The 20,339-nt window shown below is 35.8% G+C and overlaps 2 protein-coding genes and 1 pseudogene across 4 annotated transcripts; all 3 read left to right on the top strand.

Annotated features, from left to right (window-relative positions):
* Positions 1-758: 758 nt before the first annotated feature.
* Positions 759-4,829, top strand: LOC114737714 (glutamate receptor 3.6-like). 2 transcript variants are annotated; one of them, XM_028925666.1, is made up of 7 exons: positions 759-837; positions 1,065-1,335; positions 1,752-3,088; positions 3,223-3,500; positions 3,640-3,671; positions 3,779-4,185; positions 4,262-4,829. In XM_028925666.1, the coding sequence occupies exons 2-7, from the start codon at positions 1,071-1,073 to the stop codon at positions 4,706-4,708; spliced, it is 2,766 nt and encodes a 921-aa protein (XP_028781499.1). In that variant the 5' UTR covers positions 759-837; positions 1,065-1,070; the 3' UTR covers positions 4,709-4,829. The 2 variants fall into 2 exon arrangements, with proteins under 2 accessions (XP_028781499.1, XP_028781500.1); XM_028925667.1 differs by lacking the exon at positions 759-837 and having other exon boundaries at positions 1,191-1,339.
* Positions 4,830-8,642: 3,813 nt separating this feature from the next.
* On the top strand, positions 8,643-13,101 carry LOC114737713 (glutamate receptor 3.6-like; annotated as a pseudogene).
* Positions 13,102-14,143: 1,042 nt separating this feature from the next.
* LOC114737720 (peptidyl-prolyl cis-trans isomerase CYP21-4-like) lies at positions 14,144-18,605 on the top strand. 2 transcript variants are annotated; one of them, XM_028925674.1, is made up of 8 exons: positions 14,144-14,297; positions 14,968-15,158; positions 15,668-15,707; positions 15,961-16,011; positions 16,161-16,246; positions 17,861-17,986; positions 18,124-18,274; positions 18,388-18,605. In XM_028925674.1, the coding sequence occupies exons 2-8, from the start codon at positions 15,007-15,009 to the stop codon at positions 18,472-18,474; spliced, it is 693 nt and encodes a 230-aa protein (XP_028781507.1). In that variant the 5' UTR covers positions 14,144-14,297; positions 14,968-15,006; the 3' UTR covers positions 18,475-18,605. The 2 variants fall into 2 exon arrangements, with proteins under 2 accessions (XP_028781507.1, XP_028781508.1); XM_028925675.1 differs by lacking the exon at positions 14,144-14,297 and adding an exon at positions 14,400-14,513.
* The last annotated feature ends 1,734 nt before the right edge of the window (positions 18,606-20,339 follow it).

The raw sequence follows: 20,339 nt of genomic DNA, 5'->3' as shown, positions 1-20,339 counted from the left end.
TTTTATGTGCAGTTCACGATCTAATGGTTGATTACCCCAGTTATGACTCAATTAACAGGACCTCGATTGAAGAGATCCAGTTCCGTAAATAGTAGGTTTATCTTAGGGTAAAAAGCACAAAATTAATTAAATTTTACGTTATATATAAATTAACTAATTAAATATGGGCTATGTAACTATGTTACATGGAGTTTGAAGAATAAGCCGCATCTTTCACGGTTTCATATAAATTTTATATTGTGCATAAAAATATTGGTATATTGATAATCGAGTGACTTTTAAAATTTATAAATGAACTCATCAAGAGGCGGTCCTTTTAAGACCAGCCCGCACGGTCTCAAGCTCACAGCGGGCCAGCCTGTTTTACCACCTCTATCAAGAAAAATTTTAAATTTTATTAACTTTTATTTAAAATTCAACAACTTTTCAACTTTATCTCTATTTAATATACATTATACGTCATATAAACAAAGTCAACACAATAATAAACGATGGATAAAATTATACATCCATATAAAAAATATCTCGCAGTGCTCTATGAATAGGACTAAAAAATATCTTCTCTCTACCCTATAAATATATAGGACCAAAGGAGTAGTTTTTAAATGCTAGTGTGACTTAGAAAAGCCTCACAATGAGAGGACACACAAAAAGATGTCATAACTCATGACCTCAGCCTGGCCACTTCCTATATAAAGGGTTTCATGCCGCTTCATTTTGACACATTCATAAACAATCATGAGCTATTTCAGCCTTAGAGCCTAAGGAAGGAAAAAGCATTTGATTTCATCTATCTCTTCGCTTTCAGCCCTCACCTTCTTATTTAAAAGAAAAAAAGTGAGTCAATATTATGGCTTATGCTGTATTCTCTTTTGAAAAAGTTGTTTCCTTTTTTATTTTGCTTTTAAGTTGCCACACTCGTACATTCGGAGGCAAAGCCATGCAAAAATTAACGTGTTTAGTGTCTGTTTTTCACCACTATACTTGTCTCCTCTTTTATTTCTAGATTCGCTGTTCTTCTCTTTAATAGTTACATAAGTTGCAAGTTTGTTTTGGCCAAACAGCACGTCATGCAAAAAATATGGCTTCTTGTGCTCGTGATTTTCTACTGCGGCATTTATTCAAACGGGTTAAGTGGTGTTCCTGCAAGACCTGGTTCCGTCAACATTGGGGCAATTCTATCTTTCAATTCAACCGCTGGCAAAGTCGCAAGAGTTGCAATTGATGCGGCAAAGGATGATATAAACTCCAATCCATCAGTTCTTAATGGAACTAAACTCAATATTTCATTCCAGGACACCAAATTCTCCACTGGTTTTCTTGGCATCGTTGACTGTAGGTCCTTCTCAAACTATATATGTGCTCTTTAAATTTTTTTTTCCCTCCTTATGCAATTTTTCGTACGCACCAGTAATACTGGAAGGTTCAATTAAAAAAAGAGAAAAAGACTGGTAAGATCTAGCAATCAAGGTTGATTTTATACTTGGATTCTTTCCATCCACAGTTGCATTTCTGTGTTACTCTCTTTTTGAATGCATATATGCATGCATGAATATAAAATATCTGCCTAGCCAGCTAATGTTTCTGCAGGCTGAGCAATCGCATGCCTTTGTCTTTGTTAGCTTTATAAGTTTCTTTTCAAATCTCACCTTCTCTCTCTCTCACTCTCTCTCTCATTAGGATTTAGGCATTCTCTTCACCGAAAAGGATTCAAATTCCTAATGATTATGTTGATTTATTTGTTTTGGCAGCATTATTATTGATGGAGAATGATACAGTGGCCATAATTGGCCCTCAATACTCAGTGATGGCTCACGTGATTTCACACATAGCCAATGAACTGCAAGTACCATTACTATCATTTGCGGCAACAGACCCTACCTTGACTTCTCTTCAGTTCCCATATTTTGTTAGGACAACACATAGTGATCAATTTCAAATGGCTGCTGTGGCAGATATTGTTGACTATTATCAATGGAGAGATGTGATAGCAATCTACATCGATGATGATCATGGAAGAAATGGGATAGTTGCATTAGAAGATAAGCTAGCTGAGAAACGTTGTAAGATCTCATATAAAGCCCCTCTTACACCAAATAATATCGACAAGGAAGAAATAAACAATGCACTAGTCAAGGTCATTATAAGGGAGTCCAGGGTTATAGTCCTACACATATACCCTAGTTTTGGTGTAGATGTACTTCATGTGGCTGAGTCACTAGGCATGTTGGGAAGTGGGTATGTCTGGTTGGCCACTGATTGGCTTTCCACAGTCCTAGATACTGATCCAACTAGGTCGTCTTCATACATGAATGACCTCCAAGGTGTTATAACCTTGAGAATGTACACACCTGATTCTGGAACGAAACAGAATTTATCTTCCAGGTGGAGTAATTTAGTACAGAAGAAAGCTCCTGATCAAAGTCCTTTCATGTGGAACACTTATGGCCTTTATGCCTATGACACTGTTTGGGTCCTTGCACATGCCCTTGATTCATTTTTCAATAGGGGAGGGACTTTATCATTTTCAAATGATTCAAGTCTAAACAAACTAACAGGGGGTAGACTGGACTTAAATTCTATAAGGGTCTTTGCCAACGGGAGGTTATTGCTGGAAGAAACTATGAAGGTGAATAGAACTGGTTTAACAGGTCAAATGATGTTTAGTCCAGATGGCGAGCTTATGAATCCTTCATACGAAATCATTAATGTGATTGGTACTGGGGTTAGGAGGATTGGATTTTGGTCCAATTCCTCTGGTTTACACACTGGACAAGCACCTAGTCATTCAAACTCAAGTAAAGGGCTTTATGGCGTGATATGGCCTGGGCAAACAACAACAACACCTCGTGGTTGGGTTTTTCCCAACAATGGTAGGCGTTTAATTATTGGGGTGCCTCTCAGGATTAGTTACCATGAATTTGTGTCAAGAATTGAAGGATTTGAAATATTTGGAGGTTATTGCATAGATGTCTTCAAAGCTGCACTGGACTTATTGCCTTATCCAGTTCCATACAATTTTGTCCCATTTGGAGATGGTAAAAGTAACCCATTAAACTCAGAACTTCTGAAAAAAATCACAACTGGTGTAAGTATAAACATCTAATCTAAATGAATTACCAACATCTTTTTGGCTAAATATTGAATCTGTTTGTTTTCTCATCATCTTCATGTGTTTTATCAGACATACTGTATCTTGAGACTCTGCCTTTATAATTGCAGGAGTTTGATGCTGTGGTAGGTGACATTACTATTACCACAAACAGAACAAAGATAGTGGATTTCACACAACCATATATTGAGTCTGGGCTAGTTGTTGTGGCTCCTATTAGAAAGTCAAACTCTAACGCTTGGGCTTTCCTAAGACCATTTACTCCAATGATGTGGTTTGTGACTGGAATGTCTTTCTTTGTTGTGGGAGCAGTTGTGTGGGTTTTAGAACGGCGAGTAAATGACGATTTTCGAGGTCCCGCTAGAAGACAGTTTGTGACCATTATATGGTGAGGAAAGAATATACTGTTGAAGCTCTATTTTTGGTTCACACTTCATAAAACCCTAAGTTACAGTGTTTAAACAGTGCTTTATATATACAAACACATCATAAACTTTGTTGCTAACATGTGAAGTTTCTCTTTGCAGGTTTAGTTTTTCAACCCTGTTTTTTGCACATAGTGAGTGATAGACTACAATCTCGTTTTGATTTTTCACACAAAATTCTAGTGAATATTATATAGTTAATTTCATTTTTTGGGTGGATAATATCATCAACTCTTTGCAGGAGAGAGAACTTTGAGCACCCTGGGTCGCTTAGTGCTGATAATATGGCTATTTGTAGTCCTAATACTGAACTCCAGCTACATAGCAAGCCTGACCTCTATTCTCACAGTGGAACAGCTCTCTTCCCCAGTGAAAGGAATTGAGAGCTTAGTAACCAGCAAAGACCTCATTGGCTATCTACGAGGCTCATTTGCAGAGAACTACCTCACTGAAGAACTCAACATCATGAAATCCAGACTTGTGCCACTGGATTCTCCATTAGAATATGAGAAAGCCTTGAAGGATGGACCTGCCAATGGTGGTGTTGCAGCAATCATTGATGAACGTGCTTACATGGAGCTCTTTCTTTCAACTAGATGTGAATTTGGAATCGTTGGTCAAGAGTTCACCAAAATGGGTTGGGGTTTTGTAAGTTGCTTTTCTCCTTCTTTCTTCATGAAACTTGGAAATAAGTGCATTAATTATGCACACGCTTGTGTTGCAGGCTTTTCCCAGAGATTCTCCTTTGGCAATAGACATGTCAACAGCAATCTTAAAACTATCAGAGAACGGTGATCTTCAAAGAATACATGACAAATGGCTTTCAAGAAGTGCATGCAGCTCAGAAGGCTCAAAGCAAGGCATAGACAGATTGCAGCTAAGGAGCTTTTGGGGTCTCTTTCTTCTATGTGGGATTGCCTGCTTCATAGCTCTGCTTTGTTATGTCATTCGCATGGCCTACCGTTTTAGCCGCCACTCTGACTGCGACCTCGCCGGCTTGTCGCACTCAGCTCGAATCCAGTCATTTATTTCCTTTGTCAATGAAAAAGAAGAGGAAGGAAAGAATTGCAGCAAGCCAAGGAGAAGCAGAAAAGTAGCGCATGAAGATGGGTCAATGGATGGCTCCAATATTAACGGTGTTCATTATGAAAATGATCCTTCCCAGTGTTAACTAGAGAATGTGGTCATTGTAGTTCACTTCAATGTGATGTTACGGATGTTTAAAATGAGCACCTATTGTATAAATAATACGAAAAATCAAAATAATTAATAAAGAAGTAGTTGTATGCATATATTATCTCTTTTAAATCTTTTCTTGTCATATTTTAAATCGTAAAATGGGTCACGTTTGATGTGCCTCTCACTGTGTTATACTGTACTAAATAGGACCCGATGGAATATATTCTTATCACACAGAACTCAATTATAAATGAGTTGACTTACTATATAAGTATTTATAAGTACATTTCACATAAATTTAAATAATTTTTTTTTCATATGCTTATATCATTTTTTTAAATTATAATTAATAAAATGTTTATAAGTTATTTCAAACGAGCCCTTAATTTCTAATGTGGATAAGATATTTTTTTTAAGAGGTTGATTCTACCTATCAAATACTTTATTTATTTATTTTATTTTTTAGTCCAATTTTTTCAGATTTTTTCTGACTTTCAAATTTTTTTGGGAAAATCAGTGAAAAGTTCTTATTTGGGGAAAAAATGTTTTTTTGACCTGATATTTGGGGAAAAAAATGTTGGAAACTCAGCTTCCCCTTCCACTAATATTAATACATATTAGTTGACTCATAAAAAGTTTTTATTTTTAATAAAGAGTTGAACTTTCTTAATTTTGGGTAACTGTTAATAAATTATTGAAGTTGTTGTTAAAGTCATGTGGGCCTGTCAGCTTGACCAGACGCCCTCAGGTCCTGCTAAGCCGCAACAACTCATACGGACCTGAAATATCAAGCGGCATGTGATTAATATTTAGCAGGTGTTCAGACGAAACCAAATCATAATTTGAAGAATAATTTTTGAAAAAAAAATTTTTGGAAGAATATATTTTATAAAGAATAGGTTTTGTGAAAAAGTGATTCTGAGAAGTGAGAGTATTTAGATAATTGTTGTCAGAAACACTTTTTATATATACAAATTACTAAAAAGGGCATAAGTTAATATGATAATTACATAAAAGATAAATTTTATGATATATTTTAATTTGAAGGAATAAATTGTTAATAATATATTTTTTACTAACATAATTAATAATACATAAGATAATATAATTAATAATTAATTAATATGTGTATATATTTATAAAATATAAGATTAAATATGTTTATAAAAAAATAATTAAGGGGTGTTAAAGCCATATTATTGTTGAGATCTAATCTGAGAGGTATAATCATACTCTCTAATTTAAGCCATAAGCAAAATGGATTCACTTTTTTTAAAACCATGGTTTTGAGTTCAAAATCATGATTTTGGCCTGAAACCGCAGTTTATTAATTTTCCTCTCTATTTGGCAAATTTGAAACCCAAACCATGGTTTGGTCTCAAAACCATGGTTTCATCATATTGCCAAACCCCCTCTTCACTTATCACAACAACGTTTGTATATGGTAGATGTTTACACGCTTTATTTTTTAAAATAATGTTGGAAAAAAAATGCACACTTTAAGTTTTGAAATCATCAACATGACCAGAATGGATAAAATTAAAATAAATTAATACTGCTTTTAATTTCTAAAATTCGACCTCACTTTAATTTCGATTCTTAAAATTTAAAGCCGATAATTTTGATTCTTCAGAAAACATTGTTTCAAGGCTGAAAATTTTTTAGATGAATCAAAATAAGATTTAATTTTAGGAACTAAAATCATTTATTTCAAAAAATCATTTATTTCAAAGTTTAGATATCAATATTAGAGATGATATTAATATAATTACTTTGAATTAGAGTAATGCTCCTCTGGTCTTATGTCTAAACTACTTCCAACATATTTTATAGGAAAATTTTAAACTTCATAACTTTCATTTAGATTTCAATAATTTTTTAACCTTATCCTTATTTAATATACATTATATTTCATGTAAAAAAATTAACCCCATAATAAGTAAATGATAGAATTGTATATTTATATAAAAAATTTCTCTCTTTACTTTATAAATAGGATAAAAAAATTAATTCTTTTTCCAGCATAATTAGAGCAAAATTAAAGGGCAACGTGGAGCCTAACATCACATGAATCATGAATGAAATGATATAGGAGAGTCGATTAAGGTGTCAATCTAAAGGGGTGAGTGTCCCCATGGATCATCGTCCGTTTTTGCTCTCTTGCATTTGACTTGTGCATGAGAAGAAAGACCTGTTCCCGTGTGTGTGAAGCAACTCCTCTCGTTTTTAATTGCGTAATTAATTTAATTTTCTTTATTCTAACTTTCTCTATTTTCTTCTCATTATTCCTCCTCCATGTAGCTGCCTTTTTTCCCCCTGAAAAATTAACAATAGGTAGCAGGCAAAAAAAAAAAAAATCAAATACAGATACGTTCCTTTAATTTTATTTAATATTACTAGATCTTCACAAATTTAATACTCACAAATTTAACTCAAAAATAGCACAACTCAACTTGCTAATAAGGTTAAAAAAACAAAATTTTATGGCATTGCTACAGGACTAGCAATTTTATACGATAACAAATGTTGTATTTCAAAGGATCATTATGAGCGTACGGTGACCGAGCTTCGTGTTTTGACATTGGTGTGCAGTTATATAAGAAAAAAAATAAAATTAATAATGAAAGTATTTGTGGAAGAGTCAACGCGACATGACATCTATTGAAGAGAAGGTGACGACAAATGGTGAGCGGTAATATTATACGGTTAAAAATAATCATAAACATGTGCTTTGAAGGAACTGAATTCAGTTCACCGAAATTTTTAATGATAAAAAATTATTTATTTTATAAATTTGAAATTTAAAATCTTCAATGCCCGAACCCATGAAGGGAAAGTGGGGCCCACTCGTCTTTTTGATCATTTGTCACGTTTCAAATATGGGCCTCCAACAACCGCACTACTGTTTCTTTCATCTCGCCGCCTTCCCTCCCTCCCTCCCTCCCATTTCCCAACCATGCACCTCTTCAACGCCACGCGTTTGGCATCCATTCAAGGCCTCTTCTAATTTCTCCCCATTCTCTTCTCCTCTCAATGTGTCCTCACATCATCAAATAACTCAAAATTACTTTTTGTTCTTCAAATTTGTATTAAAAATTGATAAAAATTTCTTATCATAGTATTATACAAGTACAGAAAAATAGTATAAAAAGATGTTGAAAATTATAGTATTCCAATTCAGGCATTCAAGAGTTTAAAACCTCATAGAAAGAAGTGCCAGATATGATATTTCATAAATATAGTCAAATGAATAAAATATCTCTGTATCAGATTTTATGAAATATCATGTATGGCACTACTAAATATCTTTGTATTTGATTTTAAAAAGAAACTGTCAAATTTATCATTATCAGTACATTTTTTATAATTAGTTATTTAATACTTGTCATTGTTCCCTCACAATTTATTAATAAATAACTTGTTAATACTAGTACATTTCTTATTATTTATTGCTTAACACTTGTAATTATCAGTTAACAACTTATTAATAAACTTTTTAATATAATATAAAGATATTTTTATCATTTGATTATATTTAGAAGATATCATATCAAATGTCACTTCTTCTAGAATTTTAAGCTTGGGTCTTGGGATGCCTCAAATTTTCCTACAAGTACTCCTTGTTCGCCACAAATAAACAAAATGATATAATAGTAAAATATTATTTGGGAAGTTCCCATCATCACAGTGAGTGGCGTCCCGGGGTGCAGGCCAGATTCTCTTGACTATTCCTGCGTATAGTCCACGTCATTGGAAGCTAATCTTATCGCATCTAATGGCGTCCTTCTTCTAATTGTCTTGTTCATACCCACGACGCTCCATCAAGGGGCCATCTTTCTCACTGTTTGCGTGCCTCTACACTGTATAGTGACCATTTATTTGTCTTCAAATTAAGTGAGGACATTCTTCTCCCACATGAGCAGGCGCCATTACAACCCCAGAGTGTATAGATGCCAACGGAATAGTAGCCTTTGGCTATACACAACAAGAACGATAAGACGAAGAAGAGGGCAAGAATATATCCAGGTGGGTATAGCATTTGTGACTCATGCTCCCATAATCATTAATGCTACTTTATTCATTAACTTCTATTTTTCTGTTCCTTCTCAGATTTCTTCCTTTTTCTTCTTTGCCCAGGTTTTCGGGAGTGTTCATGGTCGTCCTCTGGTTGGAGTTAACCCGACTTCGACCCAAAATTTCAGGTTAGTTTTCTGCTAAATTTTCTAGGACATGCCGAATCTACTGGTATGCACCAGTGAATTCCAGCTGAGTTGCTAACTTGAGCTATCTGCTACCATTGCTTTGAAGGCCGGAACTTTAGTGCTTGATTCCTTCTCGCCTTGGTGGTGTGCATCATGAGATTTTCTGCTTCTGTTGAGGAAATCTTTTGCTTTAATATTTCAAGCTTTGAAACATTGTTTATGCTGTTAAGGGTCTATGTCTATGTCTTTATGCTTGTGTTCGTGTGCGCGCTCTTTTTTCCCCCTTCGAAACAGAGTGGGGAAGAGGGAAATCCAGCATTCTTATAACTTCTTCATCGTCTGTTTCGCTGAGCAGGGTGGTAAATTAGTGGCTTGTATTTAAGCAACGTGCAACCATGATTAACGTTTGGCTTGCGATGTTAATGATCCTCTCTAATGGGCTTTCTTCATCTGGGGCTGGCGTGAACAATTCAGCAATACCTGAATTTGTAAATATTGGAGCGCTTTTTCTCTTTCAATACCACCGTGGGTAGAATTGTGAAAATAGCTATTGAAGCGGCAGTTGCAGATATAAATTCCGATCCTTCCATTCTTGAACAAACTGAGCTGAGGGTCTCAATGCAAGAGGACTCCAAATACAGAGGTTTTCTAAGCATTTCTGAGGGTACGTCCTTTACAATATCCTCATTTTTGGGGTCTTATTTTCACTTTAAGTTATTTCAAAACTTTTGCAGATTATAGTTCTTTGTCATTTAATTAAATTACCAATGCGTAACAGTCTTGCAGCTCATGGCAAGACACACTGTGGCTATAATTGGTCCCCAGACATCCATAACAGCTCATGTCATATCTCATGTTGCAAACGAGCTCCAAGTTCCACTTCTATCATTTTCAGCCACTGACCCTACACTTTCTTCCCTTCAATTCCCATTCTTTGTTAGAACTGCTCCTAGTGATATTTATCAGATGACTGCAATTGCTGAGCTTGTAGACTTCTATGGATGGAGAGAGGTTATTGCAATTTATGCTGACGATGACCATGGGAGGAATGGAATTGGTTCTTTAGGGGATAAGCTTGCAGAGAGACGTTGTAAAATCTCATATAAAGCACCGATAAGCCCTGAAGCAAATAAGGAGGAGATTACTGATGTGCTTGTTCAGGTGGCTCTTGCTGAATCTCGGATTATAATTCTTCACACTAATGCTGCATGGGGGCCCCATGTATTTAATGTGGCAAAATATCTTGGGATGATGGGAACTGGGTATGTCTGGATAGCCACCAACTTTCTCACTACTCTTCTGGACTCTGAGAGTCCCATCCCTCCAGATCAAATAGATGAAATTCAAGGAGTTCTCACACTGCGTATGCACACACCTGATTCAGAGCTCAAGAGAAGGTTCTTTTCTAGGTGGAAAAACCTGACTAGGGGAGCGATTGCTGATGGTCCACTTGGATTGAACACTTTTGGTCTCTATGCATATGATACTGTTTATATGCTTGCTCGTGCACTTGATACATTTTTCAAACAAGGGAACCGTATCACATTCTCCTATGATTCGAAGTTATCTCAACTACGTGGAGACAGCTTGCATCTTGATGCAGTGAACATCTTTGATCAAGGAAATCTGTTGCGTACAAGTATTTATGGGGTTAACATGACTGGGGTAACAGGTCATATTGAGTATGCGGCTGATGGGAATCCTATGAATCCATCATATGAAATCATCAATGTAATAGGAACAGGCGCAAGGAGGATTGGTTATTGGTCTAATCACTCTGGATTATCTGTTGATTCTCCAGAAGTACTTTATTCAAAACCAGCCAATCGTTCCAGTGCGAATCAAAAGCTGCTCCCTGTGATCTGGCCTGGAGAAACAACACAGAAGCCCCGTGGTTGGGTTTTTCCAAACAATGGAAGGCACTTAAGAATTGGAGTACCAAGAAGGGTTAGTTTCCGATCATTTGTCTCACAAATACAAGGCACTGATATGTTCACGGGATTCTGCATTGATGTATTCCTTGCTGCTGTGAACTTACTGCCCTATGCGGCTCCCTATAAGTTCATTCCATTTGGGGATGGTCACAGCAATCCTAATAATACTGAGCTTGTTCGTCTGATCACGGCTGGCGTAAGTGTCCACCATTATTTGTCTGTGGAGTTTGAGCCTTTTGAAATATGCTCCTGTGAGACTGACTACTTTTCTTCTTCCCTTACAGGTCTTTGATGCTGCAGTGGGTGACATTACGATTACAACAGAAAGAACAAAGATGGTGGATTTTACTCAGCCATATATCGAGTCCGGTCTAGCAGTCGTAGCACCTGTTAAGAAGGTAGAATCCAATGCATGGGCTTTTCTGAGACCATTTACGCCGATGATGTGGGGTGTCACAGCAATCTTCTTCTTAGTCGTGGGTGCTGTTGTTTGGATCTTGGAGCATAGGCTGAATGATGATTTTCGAGGGCCTCCCAAAAAGCAAGTCGTGACAATTTTGTGGTGAGGAAATATGCGTCTTTCTTAATCCTTTAAACCATATCTGAAATTTGTTGATGCATGTAACAATACTATGTTACAGTTCGTACTTTTTGATTCATTTAGGCACAGGGCACATCTATAACTTCTATCTATGTTATACTTGGCAGGTTTAGCTTTTCAACCATGTTCTTTGCTCACAGTAAGTGCTGGATCTTTGTATTTTGTAACAGCCATGCTCTAAGTAATATCTTTTTTGACTTACAATTTACTCGTCTATTGACTGTGCAGGGGAAAATACAGTGAGCACACTTGGTCGGTTCGTGCTACTTATATGGCTATTTGTGGTTCTTATAATTAATTCAAGTTACACAGCAAGTCTGACCTCAATCCTCACAGTACAGCAGCTTTCTTCCCCCATTAAGGGCATTGAAAGCTTAGTAAAGAGCAAAGAACCTATTGGCTACTTGCAGGGTTCTTTCACTCGAGATTACTTAGTTGAGGAAGTTGGGATTCATGAATCAAGACTCGTTCCTCTGCAGAAAGGAGTTGAGATTGCTAAAGCATTAAAAGATGGTCCCTGGAAAGGCGGTGTCGCTGCATATGTGGATGAGCGTGCTTTTATTGAGTTCTTCCTTTCAAGCCGGTGTGATTTTACTATTGTAGGTCAAGAGTTCACCAGAAATGGTTGGGGATTTGTAAGTATCTGTACACTATTTTGGGTTTCTTGTTCCTTTTTACTGCTGAGGATTTACTGTTTACTTGCGTTTTTATTTCTCAAGACAACTATTCTTTTGGCTCTAGCTTTGTTCTGCACTTCATGCCATTAGTCCCTGACTCTGTAAAGCCTGTTATCCATATAACCCTCATTCTCAGTAGAATCAGAGCGCAATACAGTCATATCATTTGGTCCTCTTATACTTTAAAAATCTCTCTGTTTCAATTCACTTATCCCATGCTAGTCAAATGTGAGGCTTGATAAAATCTCAAGGGAATTCAACTTGTTCATGTCAGTTTCCGGATTTGAAGTTGTCGTAGAATATCAGATTACTAATATGGATAAGACTACCAATATGAGTTGTTCCGTGTGTTCCCCCCCCCCTTTCCTTCAGGCCTTTCCTAGAGACTCTCCTTTAGCAGTTGACCTTTCAACAGCCATTCTGGAACTATCAGAGAATGGAGATCTTCAAAGGATCCATGACAAATGGCTTTTGAAGAGCGCATGCCTAGCACCAGGTGCAAAGCTTGAAGTGGACAGACTTGATCTTAAATCCTTCTGGGGTCTCTATTTAGTATGTGGACTCGCTTGTCTGCTCGCCCTCCTCATCTATCTCGTACAAATGATGAGACAGTACGCCAAACACTACTCCGACGAAATCGAGTCCTCCAGCCAGAGCTCGATGTCGGCACGTCTCCGGACTTTCCTGACATTTGTGAACGAGAAAGAGGAAGAAGTTAAGCATCGTTCCAACAGAAGACAACTGGAAAGGATCTCGTCCAGAAGCAGTAGTACTGTGGGTGGATCATTGTCATCTTCAAACATATATTCCAACAAGGAATATGCTCAATCCTCTTCAAACAAAAGCGCTGATTGTGGTTATGACGCCTGATCATCTCTCGCTTACTTGCACAACACGCTATTATAGCCTATATATCGATATCTCAGTACAGCACTAATCTTTATCAGCAAATCTGATGTTATTCCCTAATGCACGTGCTGCTTTTCTGTAACTTTTTGATCTCTTTATGCATATATGTTATATATATATATATATAGTTTTTATGTAACCGTTAATACAGAAAAAGAGAGGAGGGAGTAGGTGGGTTTTCAATGTATATCAAATGTAGAAGGATGGCCTAAAATACTGATGACGGTACACCTTTGGCTTTGAGATGTGGAAAATAGTCTTCTGCAAGGGACATGCCAGTTAACGTTGTATCATGTCATTTTGTATGAAGAGAATTGTTCTTGTAAAATCCGCCATTTTTTTCACCCATGCCTATCTGATTTGTTCTGAAAACGATATCGTCCTTTTCAAACTTTAATTAACATTCTTGCTTGAATAAAATTATTGGATCAAATTATTCTCTTTAATCATATATTCCCATCACGTGAGTATTGCGCATTTGATGTGGTTTCTCTAATCATATAGCTTGGGAGTTTACCCTAGTAATAAAAGTAAAATGTCAATTTATTTTGTTTGCGAAATTTATAATTGCTTCTCAAATTATTCCTATTATGATACAAACACATTTTTCATCCACAGGTAATTACCATGCAAATAATGATTAAAAAGATATTTTCAAGAAAATAATACATGTTTTATATAAATAACTAGCTTTTAACTTTTATGTTAAGAATTGAAAGGAGTGGTGCTCATTCAACAATAATGTTATTTTCAGTTGTTTTGGTTAATATGAATAATTAAGTTCCTCAAATGAAGAAATTGAAGAAATATTCTGAACTTAAGATTTGCCTTCCCACAAAAGATAAGCGTAAAAACATAATAATAGGTGTATGATTAATAATCTGTTCATTTATGAAAAGTACACTAATTTAGATTTTGTACCATATATTTGTATATGGATACATGGGGATGATGATAATAATGGAATAAAAACAACATAAACGATGAATAATTAAGTGGGTTTAAAAGTTTTTTTTTTAAATTAACAATAAACTATTTTTTTGTTGTCACCTCTTCATCTCTTTTCACCGTTCCACCACCAACTGAAACGCTTGTACCACTTTGCACTTCGAAACTTCCTTCGTTGAAAATTATCACTCGTTGATGTGGTTTGCTCATCCGTCAATTGTGGCTGCTAATCAAACCGCCATCTACGGTTAGTTATCTGGCTGGTTTCTCTGTGATCCACCCTACTCTGGGCCTGACCGTTCCCGTTCAGGTACATTCTCTGTTCTGCGCCAAAGACTCAGGCTTTCGTAGGTTTTGTTTTTGTTTAGTTATGCTCTTGTTTCGATGTCGTCCTTCCAAACTCTATCAGCAGGGGTTCATGTCTTGGCCGATTTTTAAATCCTTATTGGTGTTTCTTCCCCCTTTATCTTAGCCGATTTTCGACTGCTCTCTGAATAGCAGGTGTTGTTTGTGATCTTGAACTTAGGTAATCTATGCATGAAGATCATGATCTTGATGGTTATTTGTTTTATTTTTTTGCTAAACATATGAGAACATATGCCGGAGAAGTAACAAATAGAAAAACAAGGGAGAATTCATTTTACTTTTTTCTGGTGTTTTTGGGCAATTTCTTGAGACAAATGTTGGGGGATGCAACTGTCTCTGAAGTTTCTTGATTAGTTTAATCTTAATTTGTGTCCGATTATATGGCTGCTTTGGGTAGTTATTGACTTTGGGAGGAAAAGTCTTGCTGTTGCATGGGATAGAGTTCTTCAGACATGTTTAGATTTTGAAACTTCAAAACCACGGAGTTCGATTGCTGTTTGCTATTCTTATATAAGTTGGCAATGAGAAATTTTCTTTTTAGTTGGTTTTTTTTTTTTTTATGGTAATAACATATGCCATCATTTCCTTTTGGTTTTTACCCCTTCCTTTTCTAGGCCTTACTTCCATCCCACTAGTTGAGATTGCAACTGAAAATGGCTAGGATCAAGCCTCAAGCTCTGCTACAGCAAAGCAAGAGAAAGAAGGGCCCCTCCCGAATAAGTGCATCGACTATTATATTTTACAGCTTACTTCTGGTTTTGATTGTGTTTTTGCTGTTTATGGCGTATGGACATTGGTTCCCCAGGTTAGTTAAATAGATTATGTTCTACTTATAAAGGCAGATTCACAGTCATAGTGAAGATATGCAATTTCATCACAATAAACAGATACAATAACATGTGATAAAAACTCGTTAGTAAAATTTAACTCTAACTTTTGTTAGATTCATTTGGGATGTATCAGTATTTACTTGAAGATTGATTATGCTGCAGGATAGAGGAATGCCCAATAATTGTTGACATCCCCTTTAGTCTTATTATATTGTCACTTTTAAAATGTGTATGCTTCATCTTTTTTTACCCTGCTGGGAGTGCACGTCAGTTTTTCCATTTTGCATCAGATTTGTTGATTGATAGACATTACCAAGGTGTATGTATTTGGAATAAGCTCTGGTAATATATGGGTTATGAGTTGTTTATCATAATATATGATGATGTTGATTTTTGACAGGAAATGCCTCGTTTTCTTATATAAGTTGGGACTTGGGAAGAGCATCATCTGTTCCTAACAATTTATTTTCTTGCCTGCATTCAGGTCGAGATTTCGGTCAGAGAATCAAATGGTAGTCTCTAAGGTAAAACCTAAGAGGCTAAGATTCACTCCGCATGGCTTTCAAGACTCTTTGTTTCTCTTATATTTGTTTTGGTCGTAATCTCATAATACCCTTGATATGTCTCTTAGCCATTCTTTGTTAACACTTGCAATGTATAAATTGTATGTGGTTTTGCCTGTGGAAATCAGGTGCTATAATTATATAAAGCTCAAGGGTTTTTGCATTTGTCAACTGCATTAACTCTGACTTTTCTTCTGTCCTGTTGTTTCTGAAGGCTGAAAATACTCTTGTGAACTCAAAAAAATCTGAGCTACCTGGATATGCTGTAAGTTTTGTTCACCAGCCTGCATTACTTCTTTGCTTTTGCAAATTATTACGCCAATTTAGATTTACTTTTTCATAGAAGGCATTCGAAATGTTAGTTCATTCTAATTATTTTATGAAATTAACTTGATCTTTTCTATTGTGTAATAGGTTTTAAATACCTCTAAAGGCTCTATAGTAATAGAACTTTACAAGGAAACTTCCCCTGAAGTTGTTGATGAATTCATTGACTTATGGTAAGTTCAAGGCTTCCCATTTATGTTGTCTGTACTTTGTATAAGATTTAATTTAAGAATTCTTCCTGATTTTGTCTTTGCTGCTTGAACATTTTTATCTTTGCCTCATCTTGTTGCTGGGGTAGGGGAAGATGCTAGGTTTGAGTTGTTAAGGCGAAAAAGAGAGGGCAATCAAGAGTTTATGTCAGTCAACTGATTTAAGTCTTTAGTTACACCTTATTTTTGTACTCTGCATTACCATTAATGTATGCTGAATGTTAAGTAGCTTTTACAGCAGTAAGGCCTTATGTTTCTATACCATTCATTACTTTTAATTTGTAATTGCGTTGTTGGCCAAAATTTTGTACGTTAAGTTTAATTCATATGCAAATAATAAGGGAAAACAAAATTTTGGGAGGAGGCTTGGATGGGAAATGTTCCCTTTCTGAAGCTTGCTGTCATCTTCATCATCTTTTTTCTTTCTTGTTTTTATTGGTAATCCTTCCGTTCATTCAAAATATCTTTTAATTTGATAATGCCAATCATTCTTAGAATGTCCACTTTTTGCCATAAAATTGCATGATAGAGAAAGGAGTCAAATACGAACAAGCTTTGTGCTGTTGTGAGTTCTGTGGGATTCCATGGTTTATCTAACTAGAGAGGAATGCCCGCATCTTCCAGATTTCCCTCACATGAGTTGTCTCTAGTACCTGGCAAATGAATATTTAGAAGGAGTTGCAATGCCATATATGCAGTTGTTGGACAGCTCTTCTACACTTAAAAGTGGTATGGGGTTTTGATTGCTTGTTCTGTTTAGAGATGTGATCTGCTGTTGGGCTTATTGCTACCAGACCTGCTAGTACCAAAGTTTACAATCGAAGTAACTAGAAGGGAAGGAAGGAGTTCACCTGTGGCCAATAACCCAAAAAAAGCCGCTGATATATGTGGTTTTTTTTTTTTTTTGGGGCCTCTGATATATTTGGCAGTCTAAAACAGGAAAAGATGGTGAGGTGGTAGGAAGGGCAGAAGAGGGAACTGAAATTGGTTACTATGACATACCGATTTCGAGGAACTGAAGCAGAAGAGAGTGAATGAGCATGTTAGAGGAGAATAATGGGGAAACTGGGGTGGGGAGGGATTGTGATGGATCTTCCAAAAGAAATCAAGGGATAGCTCCAGTGTCTTTGAAAGTTGAAACCCTATTTAGCATTTTTTCTTGGGATCCATCTCTGTTGGTGGGTTATTTTATTGTTTCTTTGCTTGATTAATACAAAACTATGTGGAGTTTCTCTGGTTTTCCTTTAATACAAAACTATCTGGAGTTTCTCTGGTTTTCCTTTCCGGTTTGGATAGTTCGTATCTGTCTACAAGTATTTTCTCTACTCTCATCTCTGATGAAGTTTTCATCCTATGTTTAGAGAAAAGCGTGCTGTGAGGATGAGAATGAAAGGGGGTGAGGGCGGAGGGAGGGAGAGATAGAATTTGGGGTCTAATCATCGGAGTTCTTACTACTGTACCTATATTCAACTGCAATCAGAGTGAAATTTATGTTTGCAACTTAGCATGATTTACATTATGAAATTTCTTGAACGTAATGTGCTTTTGGTTTTAATGTGAACTACACTGGTTTTGCAGCCAAAAGGGGCACTTCGAGGGAATGCATTTCCATCATGTAATCAAGCACTTCGTGATTCAAGCAGGGGCAAACCAAGGGAAAGGACATACCATAGATTGGAGTGTGAGAGGAAAGCACACCACCAGGTGCCTTTGTTTTGGTCTTAGAATTTGATTTGATGTTTCCAATGTCCATAAACCATCCACCTGTTGATGATTTATTGGGTGTATTAATTAAATTAATAGATTAGTTTATGTTAAATAATATTTTGACGTTTGACTAGTGTGAAGCATGAAGCATTCATGATTGGAACATCCATGGGAAAACAAACAAACAAAGGATTTGATCTTTTCATTACAACTGCGCCTATACCAGACCTAAACGAGAAGCTTATTGTGTTTGGGCGGGTCATCAAGGGAGAGGATGTTGTTCAGGTGAATGAACTTGTTTCATCTTTCCAAACGTACAAGCAATCTGTGCAAGACTAGCAATGGAATACATGATTATGATTGATGTTGAATCTAAATTTTACAAGATCTTGTTTCAGGAAATTGAAGAAGTGGACACAGATGAACATTACCAGCCAAAATTCCCTATTAAAGTGCTTGACGTGACACTTCAACAGAAGATCTGAAGAATTTCCAACATTAGCGTTGCGTATCTCTCTTTTGCCGATTACATGTTTCAGTTTTCCTCAGAGCAGTTTCTGCATGGATTGGGATTCTCTAGGAGTTCCCCTCCACTTAACAAATGAACTTCTTGAGCTTTTGTGCTGTTTTGGCCGTAGCATGTTTTTTCAATCTTTGTGGCGGGCAAGGCCGGCGGCAGGGCGGCGGATTGTTCGGTACCGGGCTTGGCAGTGAGGTTTGGCCGTTTGCAGTCACGTCCTTTATATATTTTATTTCGGTTGATGGCATTTTAGTTGTAGCTTCAACAGTTTTGCTCTATGATTTACCCTTCACTACCTGCGGTTTATCTGCCGTTTAAGATTTTAACGTACAGGTTGGAAAACATATTGCGTACTCTAATCCTTACTATAAGATTTAGTTAACTAATTTGAAAAATTAAGAAAGTTATTAAATTACTTTAAAATATTCATATTTATCATTTTTCCAAATTAATTTGACTCTTGAAATGATATATAATCTAATGATACACATGAGTATTTTGGAGAAATCATGTGACATATGTTATAATTAAATAATTTAGTAACTTTTTTAATTTCCAAATTAACCAATTAGGTTGGTATTAAGGACCAGAGGTAGTAATCAATGTGTAAATATTTTTAACTAGGGGCGTGTAGTTGAATGATAAGGGTTCATCCTTCCTTAATCAAAGTCGGGGATTTGATTCCCGCTTGGATATAGAAAGCGTTAAATTCCTTGATTAGCTATTCTATCCTTTGATATGCTTATAATTAGTGAATCTAGATTAGTTTGGACTGTTGATGTATATGAAAGACGGTCTATTTAGGATATCGGATGAGGTCAATGTAAATATTTTTAAAATTTACTAAAAATGTCTTTAATTTATTTTAATAATTAAAATTGCGTTGGACGTGTCATGGATAGAGGCGAAATTCGAAAGCTGAATCGTGAGCATCATTAACTTGGAAGTTCTCGTCGCATTAGAAGCTGGCAAGTGGTAAAATTAGGTGATTTAATTCTATGTTCTAATTATCAAGTTTCAAATAAAATATGTAGATCTATAGTTTTGAAACAATGTAATTAATGCACGCAGAACTATATATTGAAGAAAATGGTATACTCTGTTGGTGTCAATAAAAATATGAAAATTTGAACTGAATTCTGAAGCGGCCAATCGTCAATATTAATACTAATCGTCCTTTTCTGTTTCTGTCTAGTGGTCCACTATACCTAAAAAGCTTTACGCCTTTATCTTCTTGTTTGAATAATATGTATAAGGATAATTTACGTAAAAATTTAAAAAGAAATAAGGATAAAAAATACTCCTCTAATTCTAAATATAAGACCTTTATACACACTATATATGAGTCTTATATTTAGAACGGAGGAGTATACTATCTAAAAATAAAATAAAAAGAAAATATAACTAGGCAACATATAATCCAAACTCGAATGGGACCTGTTTACGTGAAAGAGCTTCACTCATTGTGGTTGGAGTCCCACCACACTAAGCATTTGCATTATTAATTATTAATAAATATTGAATTTGTTGACGAAAACATCAACATCCCAAAACATTTATTAATATTTTTTATTCTTCAACAAAAAAAAAACTGATAATATATTCATAAAGCAAGCCGCCCTAGACATTAAGAGGTTCAACCGTACTTATCTTTCCATATCGAAAATTATCCTATTTTTATTTACACATTAAAATAAATTTTCGTTTTATTAATTATGAATACTTTTAATGAATAAGTTGACATCTAAAAAGTATCCTCCGGTCTTATAAGACCCATTTGACTTTTATTTGGTCCTAATTATAAGACCCAATCCATTTTTCTTATATTTA

This window comes from Neltuma alba, unplaced genomic scaffold, assembly GCF_004799145.2.
Source record: "Neltuma alba isolate B1F8T4 unplaced genomic scaffold, ASM479914v2 tig00013485_pilon, whole genome shotgun sequence".
Lineage (NCBI taxonomy): Eukaryota > Viridiplantae > Streptophyta > Magnoliopsida > Fabales > Fabaceae > Neltuma > Neltuma alba.
This window is presented reverse-complemented; position numbering and strand designations above follow the sequence as displayed.

What these genes read in the sequence shown, in the direction of transcription:
- LOC114737720 (XM_028925674.1), top strand. Translation starts at nt 15,007, where the DNA reads ATGGCTAGGATCAAGCCTCAAGCTCTGCTACAGCAAAGCAAGAGAAAG. An exon ending in ATCAAATGGTAGTCTCTAAG is followed by an intron (nt 15,708 to 15,960) that starts GTAAAACCTAAG and finishes TTGTTTCTGAAG; the next exon opens with GCTGAAAATACTCTTGTGAA. An exon ending in AGGGAGAGGATGTTGTTCAG is followed by an intron (nt 18,275 to 18,387) that starts GTGAATGAACTT and finishes ATCTTGTTTCAG; the next exon opens with GAAATTGAAGAAGTGGACAC.
- LOC114737714 (XM_028925666.1), top strand. Translation starts at nt 1,071, where the DNA reads ATGCAAAAAATATGGCTTCTTGTGCTCGTGATTTTCTACTGCGGCATT. An exon ending in TTTTCTTGGCATCGTTGACT is followed by an intron (nt 1,336 to 1,751) that starts GTAGGTCCTTCT and finishes TTGTTTTGGCAG; the next exon opens with CATTATTATTGATGGAGAAT. An exon ending in CAGTTTGTGACCATTATATG is followed by an intron (nt 3,501 to 3,639) that starts GTGAGGAAAGAA and finishes TTCTCTTTGCAG; the next exon opens with GTTTAGTTTTTCAACCCTGT.